The sequence below is a fragment of the Grus americana genome, chromosome 19 (genome assembly GCF_028858705.1).
Source record: "Grus americana isolate bGruAme1 chromosome 19, bGruAme1.mat, whole genome shotgun sequence".
Taxonomy (NCBI): Eukaryota; Metazoa; Chordata; class Aves; order Gruiformes; family Gruidae; genus Grus; species Grus americana.
Genome location: NC_072870.1, coordinates 5,617,361 through 5,627,846, shown reverse-complemented (window position 1 = coordinate 5,627,846; position 10,486 = coordinate 5,617,361). Strand labels below are relative to the sequence as shown.

Here is a 10,486-nt window from a genome sequence, read left to right as displayed (position 1 = left end):
TTTTCCACTCCTTCCCAGTGTCAGGGGTGGGTTTGGGAACCAAGCGCCGCTGCAAGGAATGGATGAGCGCAAGCGCCGCAACCCCGTTAGCGTTCCCCGCTGCTCCTTAGTGACTCCTCTCGCACTGAGGACACGGACAGAGCTGGGAAGGATCGCTATCGCTTCTGCATACGGCACAAAACTGCACGGGATGGGACCGCTGGAATTCTGCCTGTCCCCGAGGCTCTTCCTCCATGGCACAGGGGTGCCTGCGTGCCGGGGAGCCCAGCACCAGGGCCAACTGCCCCGGCAGAGCTCTGGTGCGTGCTGTGCCCCGGGGGAGGTACCAGCTGCTCTTGGCTCAGCCCAGCCCAAGCACGGCTGCATCCTGCTCGGGTACGCGGCCGCGGCGCCTTGGGCACCAGCCGTCTGTTAAAACCGGTGCCTCGCGCTTGCTGCAGCAGAAGCAGCTGGGATACAGGGAGTAAATATCTGGGGGTTTCTGCAAGGAAAATTCCAAAACCAGAGCGAGCCCTGTGGCAATAAATACCAAGCCCTACATTTTCACTAGAGGTTATGAATAAAAGAGCACATTTCCCGCACAGGGAGTACGTGGAAAGCAGAGCCACTACTAGGGACAACTGCCTTCGCGTGCCGGTGGGAGTTTTGGAGCTGGTAAACTCGGTGTTAACGTTTTCTTGAGGGTACAGCAGCCCAAAGTGTCTCCCCGTCTCCAAACGCACCACAGATTCACTCTTATCCCCCAAACGAATGTTTAACCGGATGCTGTAGGTCAATATTTGCCTGCCAAACTCTCAAACAGGGGGTGGTGCTGAAGGTCGCTGCCGGCGGGTAGGAGGGGTGGGCTGGAAAGAGACCGCGGTCGCCCCACGCAGAGCTGTCGGCCGGGCTAAGGCGGGTGCCTGCTCCAACGAGGACGTGAAAAGCCTCAGGTAAGGGGCAAACGAACGAGGATTTGACTGTAAATGGGGGCTCCTCTAACGAGCAACAGGGCCTCTCCGGGAGAGGGGGGTGAATTTGGCCGAGGGTTAAAGGGCAGGTGTCACCGGAGAGGAAAGGGGTATTCGGGGTTATATGTGGCTGCAGGATTTGGGGTGAGGGAGGAGGGGGAATGAAACGGCCTCAAGTTTTGCTTCTTCCACTTGGCAACCGGGGTCGCAGCCCAGCAGTTTCGGGTGGAAGCAAGGATGGCTCGGCGAGCGGGAAGCAGCCCCAGGAATTAAGCATACGGTGGCTGTGATAACGGCTGGGCTTTGGCACGGAGGCTTTATGTGAAGAAGATAACGTTATTTCTGCTTGAAAGGGAAAAATGGCTGGGCGAAGCGGTGACCAGGGAATGGGTGGGGTTTAACGCACGGCCCTGGGAGCCCGGCTCTCGCTGTCCCGTACAGGAACCAGAGTGCAGGGGCGGGAGAGGCTGGGTTTGCCAGCAAAGGGGGAAGGCGAGTGCTGGGAAGGGGAGGACTCTTTATTCCAGGACATATTGCTGAGAAATTGCTCTGGTATTGCATTTTCTACCTGCAAAGTCCATCCCAGACAGCACTTGCTGAGTGCCTGTAGTCCCTCGAGGCAGGTTAGTATCTGTTCTCCCAAGCGCCTGGGGCACGGCTGAGGATGCTGCGCCGGTACCTCGGTGGTTTGCACGGGAAAGGAGCAGAGGCTCTTGTCTTGGTCCAGAGGCACAGTGTGTGCAGGACTGATTAGGGAAATACCATTTGTAATCCAGAGAAACGAGGGCGATGGGGTCAGAAATGCAGGATCCAAGCAGGACAGCAGCGTGTCGGAGCCTGGCTGTGGTTCCAGCTCTGCTCCGGCGTGGGTCCCTGTTCCTCTCTGATTTCGCTGCCTTGGCGCTGGACCCAGGAGTCCTGTGTTGTTTCTTTGCAGCATTGTTCATCTCCCTATTGCTTTCTGCAAGCTCCTGCGCCAACCTGTTTGGCCAGGTTGATAATTTTCTCCCTGTAGACCTGAATAGGCTCAGCTTGCTGCTGCCAGGCAGCTGGAAATAACTTCTCTCTCGGTTGGTCCTTCTGTTCCAGAAATATGGTGTTCCTCTGGGGTCTGTCGCTGCTCTGTCTATCCGCTCTGCACAGTCACCTATGGGTAAGTTGCTTCACTCCGGTGACGGGGGGGTCTCTGTGGTGTGAGCACGGCCCTCTGCCCAGCCAGCAAAGGGCAAGGGGGGGCGAGGTGGCTCTCCCGCACCAGACGACGGGGTGAATACCTGCGTGAGAAGCCCTGGAAGGCAGCTTGGTGGAGGACGTTGCTTCTCCGCTATGGGGTTAGCCTGTGCCCCAGTGCAGCAGGGTTTCTAATCTCCTTTCCCGTAGCTAAAATAGCTGTGGATATTGTCATTATTCAGGTGGATTTCTGTAGAAAAATCTTTGGAAATTTGGCTTCAGCTGTATTTAGTGACAGTGACCTTCAGGGGTTAACGGGAGGTTGTTTAATAACAGCTTTTTTTTCTCCCATTTTAAATCTGGATCCTCGTCAGATCTGAGATTGCAAAACCGCACTGCTCACTCTTCAGAGGATACGTTATTTTGTGCCCTTCTGACCCGGTCCCTTTCTAAACAAACCCAGCATTTGCACTCTCTCCCAGCTCCTGCTCGCTTCCACCTCCCCTCGGTGCACCGCACCGCCTCTGGGTCCATCCTAAAGCCCTGCTGTGCCGTAGCCATGCAGGGACCGCTACGGCCCGGCTGGTGCCAGTCTCTGACCCGGCCCCATGGGATGTGTTAGGAGTGGGAGCGGAGAAGGCTGACTCTGGGAATTCGGAGGAAATTACCTGGGGCCTGACTCTGTTTCTTTGCTGTTGCTTTATTTTTTCCCCTACAGTTTTCTTCAGCACACGCCATTGAGCAAAGGCGTCTCTTCTTAGACAAAGATGGGGAGCTGAAGGTAAGCCGTGACTGGTTCCACCCAAGGGGGTTGAACTTGTGCTTTTCCAGTTTGTCCTGAGGTAGGATGAGTCCAGGCAGTGCAGTCCAGCAGCGCCAGTGCAATGGGAAAGTCCGTCTCTGTGCGGGCTTCCCTCCCCGCCTCACCTACTGCTGCCGCCAACGCCGTGCTCCTTCGCGTTGGAAGCTCCAGCCTAAATAACTGGAATGTGGATATATTCCATATGGAATAAACATCGGTAGCTGGTGTGTACAGGGACTGGCAGGTGGATTATTTAATTTCTGATTGATAAGGGAAGATGAGGAAAACAACTGGCTATGAGGGTGACAGCAAGAAAGACCCGTGGCTGATGCTACCCATCAAGCCTGGCATCGAGCGCTCCTGCAGTAGAGGAATGTCATCCGGATGCCGATGGGAACAGAGAGATCTGAGGAAAAAAGCATGTGTTTGAGACCATGCAAATGTGAGGACAGTAGCAGCAGTGCTACAGGCTAAAGCTCAGAAAACTGGAAAATGAGGAATTTGGAGAGAAAAGGGGTTGAATAGAACAGACAAGTCGGGAAGAGACAGATGCCTGGAGGAGGATTTGAGCCAAAATGGATCAAGGCTGTGACAGCAGTAGAGGGTGCTGACCGATGCACGAGGCAGATCAGCAGTGCTAAATATGTGAGAGGAGGAGGTGAAATCAAGGTTGAGGATGATGGATCTATGAACGGGAAGGCACGGGACACATGCTGAGCAGGTGGTGGTCCTTGCCCTCAAAGCATGCCTGTTGGGCTCCTTGGCCTGGGGCAGGCCCTGAGGGCAAGCGGAGGAAGAACCACTGCAAGACCCTCCCTCAGTCTGTTTTCCCAGGATATGAGACCTTCTCTTTTCCAGACTCACTGAGGTGCTTTTAACCTCGAGGTTAAAAGGCAAACTGAAGCAAATACACCACCAGCGTAGAGAAGCTGGAGAGTTTTCTCATCCCATTTAGATGTGCAGTAAAGCCCGTGAGGGACGGTATCACTGTGCTCCTGCTTTCCCAGCACTATCCTTTTTTCTCCCCAGGACGTGAAAAATGCTGGAATTGCAGAGTCTGCTGTGCTGGGAGCCATCCCAACCCTGCCAAACGCAGACCTGGCAGACTTTACCTATGACACCTTCCCGGACATTGATGGACCCGTGTTACCTTTCACCACCACGCAGCCAGACACGAGGAATGACTGGAACCCAGAAGATAAAGTCACAGCTGGGGCTGGGGGCTGTCACAAACAGCAACCATCTGGGGAAATTGCCTCTTCTGAAGAGGAAGGAGAGGCTGAAGATAAAAGCTGTGAGATGACTGGGAAGAAGAGCCAGAGGCTAGCAGATGGCTTGATGAGATTCAGCATCGATCTCCTGAGAGAGGTCCAGCTGGAGTCCAACAGAACCAACGTGATCCTGTCACCCCTCGGCATCGCCCTCGCCTTGTCTCACCTGGCACTGGGTAACTTCTTTGTTACTAAAGCATTGTATCCTGCCCTTCCCTGTACCCCCTCCTGGAGGCAATGTGCAAAATGTAGAGATTAAATACAGCACTTTCCACTTAATCTTACTCTTGCAGCTTTTATTAGGTATGCTTACAACTGAAGCTGCCCTCCATGGCCCTGGTGAGGCTCCTACTCCTGGGTTTCTCCGGCCTCTTTTGTAAGGCACAGTGTGTTTCTAACAGGAGGCAGCTAGAGTAACATCCCTGTTTCCCACTGCGTGGGCATGACCTAACAGGAATCTGCCTTTGCTTTTTAGGAGCAGCAGATCAGACAGAGAAGCATTTGCTGGAGGCGATGCATCTGGAGTCGGTGCCCCGTCTCCACCACACGTTGGGCACCCTTTGCAGGAGACTCACAGAATCCACCCTCAGCCTTGTGTCACGTCTGTACCTGCAGAAAGGTGAGAGCTGGCACGGGGGGGTCCGTACTGGTGTAGAGTGAAACTCTCGGTGACAGGGAGCGATGGAAGCACACTGCCACACTGCGAGACGTCTCTGATTCCCTAAGCACTCCTCCTGGGGAGTGTCACGCCACTGGCTGAGCCACTGAGCAAATTTTTTTCAATGTCTGATGACTTCATGTAGAATTTTTCCCCTCTGCCAGGATTGGAGGTGAAAGAGAAGTTTCTGGAGGATTCAGAGAAATTCTACAGGGCAAAGCCCATGGCCCTTTCTGGCATCAGTGAGGATGACGTCGTAGCCATAAACAAGTGGGTAAAGGAAGCAACTAATGGGCAAATACCCACCTTCCTACAGCAGCTCCCTGAAAACACAGTGATGCTCTTGCTCAATGCAATCCATTTCCATGGTGAGCTCCACAGGCCTTACTTTTCAAGAGGAATACTTAGAAATCTAGTTTTCTGCAAGCACCGTAGCTGAACGGCATCTCCTTTCATTGCTTCCTGCTAGTCAATCTGCTTGTTCTTTTCTTGTACATCTGCTGTTCCTCTTGCTTAGATTTCTTTACAGTAATGATTCCCAACTGCTTCACATGTGCTAAAAATGTTACTTGACACCAGCGCCAGGATGCAGCAGGTGGAACCTGCGGTATTTTTGCCTCCTGGTTCAGGATCCCAGACAGCGGCACGTCACGTCACTGCTTATCTTAACCAGGTCACATGCGACTCACTACACCACAACCACAGAGCTTGGAGGCAGCTTCTGTGGATTTCTTTCTGACTACAGCACAATGGTCAGGCACATCTTCCTCTCTGAATTCCCTGAGCATTGCGCATCGAAACGCAGACCAAACACTTCCAGTGTAAATCTGCAAATGTTTTAGCTTGGTCTTGGAACGCTGTTTCACCCTACGTGGCACAAAGGCAATACTTCTCATTTTTCAAAGCGCTAACATCCGTTACCTTATCTTCATAGCCTTCAGTAATCTCCCACGCTGAGGCATGAGGATTAATCCTCGTTCTTTTTGTTATTCTATAGACCCTCTCTGGAAGATAAGAGCTTCAAGCTGTTAGGGTTCTTCCAGCCTTGGTACTGACTTCTCTTTGCTGTATTTTTACTTGCCTGGTCACTATCTGCCTTGGAGAACTCATGATAGGAGTGTTAGCTAGGCAGTTTCTGTTTTCCTACCCAAATTTAACTTTGTTGATTCCTAAACTTTTATTTTGACAGGGTTTTGGAGGACTAAGTTTGATGCTAGCTTCACTGGGCCGGATGTGTTTCACCTTGACAATGAGTTCATGGTCCCAGTCGAGATGATGAAAGCCCAGAAGTACTCCCTGAGCTGGTTTACACTGGAGTCCCAGGACATTCAGGTAGGGCTCTGTTAGGAGCACTACAAGTTTTAATTGGAATTTCCTCTTGCTATGGTATTTTACTGACTGCAAGCATTCTCTCAAAAATGTCTTTTAACAGGCATAGCACACAAAAATGTAATAAGCATTCTTTGTCCTTGCTTCTAGCAAGAATGATGAATCTTCACTCTCAATCTCTAGGAAAAAACGCAGAGAGATATTTCCACTAAGTGGGAATTAATGGAGTTTTAAAGCCCTGAGTTAAAGATAAATGAGGAAATATGGAAAGGAATTCCCTCAGACAACGTACTGTTGGAGCCCTTCAGAATACAGCTACTGCCAGAGTGGGTACAACGTTTGTGCATGTGGGCTTCCACTCTGCCATGTGTTCAATCTTAACCAGTCAGTGGCTAAATACTAAAATCTATTGCTGTTATTCCAACAAACTTTCTCCTCTGAAGAAGTCAGATACCTCCTTCCCACCGGGCTGTTTTTGTCCGATAGCTAGACTGGCTCTGTAGACCAACTAGAAAAAGACTAAATTAAAAGCATCACTTTCTGGACTTTCCTTCCTCTTCCATAAATTCTTCTGGTTGGCTTTATTTCCAGGTGGCCAAGTTTCCCTTTAAGAGTAACATGAGTTTTGTGGTCATTGTACCAAACCAGTATACTTGGAATAGCTCTCATGTGCTGGAGAACTTCCCTTATAAACAACTATGCTGGCTTTTCCCCAAAGAGGTACCCACCACAGTGAAGATCCCCAAAATAAAACTGGACTACCAGCTGGAACTCAACAAGGTTCTCAGTCAAATGGGTAAGGCCTCTAACAGGATTTGCACAGGATAAGTCAAGCTGATCAATCTATATGGCATCTGTTCGCTGACACTAAAAACTGCCATCCTTGTTTCTAAAGCTGTGCCTCACAGCTTGCTCCAGATAACATCCAAACTCTTCCATCTCTTATTCCTCTCCTCCTCCTTGCTCTTTGCTTGCCTAGCACCAAATGTTTTGCTCCAACAAGATGATAGTATAGAGAAGGCAGCAGTCACAGTTCCTCAAAATCTTTATGAGTTCTTCCTATTTCCCTATTTGTAGCCAAGACCAACTTCCTCCTGTGCGACAACCTTTATCTCTTAAATTGCCATTTAACATAGTGTGCAGGACACAGGAATTGCCAACAGAGAGAATGCAGATCACAAAACCTGGAACTGAGAGCTGAAATAAACCACCACGCACTGCATTCCAGGATGAGAATAAATTAAGAGTTCACTTTGTTTTGCAGAATTGCTTAAAAAAAAAATCTCTGTAAAAGTGTTTCCAGCCTAGCAAGAAAGAGCCTTCAAACCTGCTGCTGCTTTTTAAGGAAGGCTTTAAGTTCTTACACTACTATTCTAAAAGAGGTGGACAAAGCTTGCGAAAACTGCTCTGGGTTTGGCACCCTCAGCTCCTCATACAGAGAGGGACTGGGGAACCTGGCTGGACCGCAGCTTTTGGTTCTGTTGCCTGCCAGTTCTCCAGTCCTCCATGGTGGACAGCACACGTAGCAACAGATTAGGGAATCGCTTTCTTCATTCAGCTTTGGGGAAAATCAGAGCTGGTGGCACCATCGGGGAAAGGTTAACTTAGTCTCATTTCTCTGTAGGCCTCCAGGAGCTGTTCACAAGCCCAAATCTCCAGAAGATCACAGATGAGCCTCTCTTCGTATCCAGTATACAGCATCAGGCTACCCTGGAGCTTAAAGAAGATGGGGTGGAAGCATCTGCTGCTACCAGCGTCGCGATTTCACGCTCGGTCTCTGCCTTCAGCCTTGACCGGCCCTTTGTCTTCATTATCTTTGAAGATGAAACAGGCATCCCCCTTTTCATAGGCAGTGTCCAGAACCCTAACCCCAATGCTGCTCCCCAGATAAAAGAGCCACAGGACTCACGTGAAGCCACAGATCTCAATGAGTACCCCGTGCCCAAATAAGAGAGGAGCAGAGCCTAAGTGTTCTGGGACTGCTACCTGACCCTTTGGACCAGCTAAGAGAGGCCTCCTGTCCTTGGAGACGTCCCTCTGAGGCCACAGGAGGCAATCCCTTGCTGTTTTCCTTTACAGATCCCTAGAGACCAGCCCTGGGATAGCCCATTCCAGCCTTGACGAGCTTCTCCAGGCTGGGGTTCCCCTCTGTTGAACCTGAAAAGCTTGCTCTGCCTGGATTTCCCTTCCAGGGCCCTCGGTCCTTCCTTGAAGGGAGACTTCCCTTGTCCCCAGACTCTTATTAGAGTCTTTATTAAGCTCTCATTAGAGTCCCCTGTAGCCTGGAATCATCATTAGCATCTGGCAGCTTGGACAACAGCCAGAGATATTAATGTGGCTCTTCCTTCTGCAGTTCCTGTGAACATGTCTCCCTCAAAGTGTTCCTCTGAAAACCATCTGTACCCATCTAGAAAACGACCTCTAGATCAACTGGACTAGTAACCAGTTGTCTTCTCTGGGATGCGTCACAGCCATTTCCAGGCACAAGCTCTTTCAAAGACTCCCTTTCCTTCTCCTTGGGATGTGATGTGGGAGGGTCTGCAGTGGGGAACCCCTTTGGATCCTTATCTCCAGCCCTTTTCCTGGGGAACTCTAGGTTCTTGGGTAACGCTAGATTTTTCAAGACATATTTTATAAAGTGTTTTTTAGTAATTTTTATGTTGGCAGAATAATAAAGAGTAAAGCAGAATATATTTGCTTAAGGTGTTGCATTGAAAGACCCAACAGAGGAAGGAAAAAGGCACGCAACTTGAATAATTGCAAAGATGGGGAGGAAAAAAGTCTGGGTGTGACAGATGGAAAGATAGGAGGGGCTCTTGCAAAGGACCTGCTTTTTGCTACACCTCGTCACAGAGGACAACAGGGGGTGTGAGGTGAAATGACTGATCTGTAAAGACCGTCCAAGGACCGAGTCCAATAAGCTTTGGGCATCTCAGCTGCAGAGTGCGCAGGGAACACTCACAGGGTCCGAGCTGGCTTTCTGAAACGGGCAGAATTCCTTGAGTTAGGGCATGAGCTTTACCTTTCTCTTGAGCAAAACCTGACCATTGCTGGTATCTACTAGGAGGTTCAAAGGTGCTGATCTGGCATCTGCTGTCTGCTATTTGTTTGTCTACTGGGTTACTCCTGGCTCCACATCACAATGCTATGGATGGTTAGAACAGCTTCCAGGGGAAGGAGGGACAGATTTTGACGCCAGTAGCTGAATGTCACTGCTTTTTCCCTGTTTTGGCAAAAGGCGACGTCCTGTTACAGCTTCACTTTTGTCTGGGATGGGCACGGCTCCCTGGGTCCTTGTTCTGAAGTAGCAGGGCATGTCTGAAATAAGCTACCATGAAAGAATCTTGGGAACCCTCCGCCCAACCAAGCCATCCTACTACTTAAAAATATTAGGCTAACACCGTAGCCTGCCCTGCTGCAACTATTTCTGTACAAAACAACTGCCGCAGTAGATTCTGCTTCCGACCTCCGTCAGCTTCTGGGTAAAGAGGATGGTGCTCTGTTTTTGTGAAATAGCAGTTACAGAGCACAAGGGCCATCCTTCTGGCAGTGTTTTCCTCACTCGGGAAGTCTGCCTTCCCTCAAAGGAAGGAGCAGAATGCTTCTGGGAGCCTCCATCCCTGAATAGTCTGCACCATCTGCTGGAATAAGAGAAGGACTGACTCACTAACCATGAATTTTGGGGATGCAGGAGACTTTGGGGAATAAAAATGCCTGTCTCAAACCTGCAATTACACATTTCTTGCAGTCTAAAAGGGGAAGGATGGCTAAAGATAATGTCTACCCCTCTAACCAACGCAATGACACGTACCCTTCAAAAAGAGGGTGTAATTACAAGGTCGTGTAATTTTAACAAGTAAACCCACAAGAATTCAGCCCTACTATGAGGGCATAGCTCTAGCCCACAGGGAACGTTTTAGCTTATTTATTTATACAGATTCATTCCTAACATTCAGAAATACCATCCCCTGCCTTAGGTAAGTCTTGCTTGGGCTGCTGCAGCCTCAGCGCTAACCTCCCTGAATTCCACCCTGTTGCACTGCAACCTGTGCAAAATTTGGAGTGCAAGTCTTCCTTCTCATGCCTCCGCCCTCCAGCTCCCCCTCTTCTGTAAAGGTTTTTCCCCTTATTCTCAGTTTCCTGAACAGCGTGGTTCTTATTTCCTATTTTCCATCTTTCTACCATCCCTCCTCCTCCAAGCTATTCTTGTCAAACTATTAATTTCATCTTATTTGACAGTACAGCAGCCCTCCATGACTGTGCTTTGCTCAACAAATTATCAGTTACACCAACCTTAAGACTCTTT

At 49.9% G+C, this 10,486-nt stretch overlaps 1 protein-coding gene across 2 annotated transcripts; it reads left to right on the top strand.

Annotated features, from left to right (window-relative positions):
• The first annotated feature begins 791 nt into the window (after nucleotides 1-791).
• On the top strand, nucleotides 792-8,873 carry SERPINF2 (serpin family F member 2). 2 transcript variants are annotated; one of them, XM_054847605.1, is made up of 9 exons: nucleotides 792-932; nucleotides 2,040-2,103; nucleotides 2,839-2,901; nucleotides 3,952-4,369; nucleotides 4,669-4,812; nucleotides 5,016-5,219; nucleotides 6,041-6,183; nucleotides 6,772-6,976; nucleotides 7,805-8,873. In XM_054847605.1, the coding sequence occupies exons 2-9, from the start codon at nucleotides 2,044-2,046 to the stop codon at nucleotides 8,128-8,130; spliced, it is 1,563 nt and encodes a 520-aa protein (XP_054703580.1). In that variant the 5' UTR covers nucleotides 792-932; nucleotides 2,040-2,043; the 3' UTR covers nucleotides 8,131-8,873. The 2 variants fall into 2 exon arrangements, with proteins under 2 accessions (XP_054703580.1, XP_054703581.1); XM_054847606.1 differs by lacking the exon at nucleotides 792-932 and adding an exon at nucleotides 1,421-1,573.
• The last annotated feature ends 1,613 nt before the right edge of the window (nucleotides 8,874-10,486 follow it).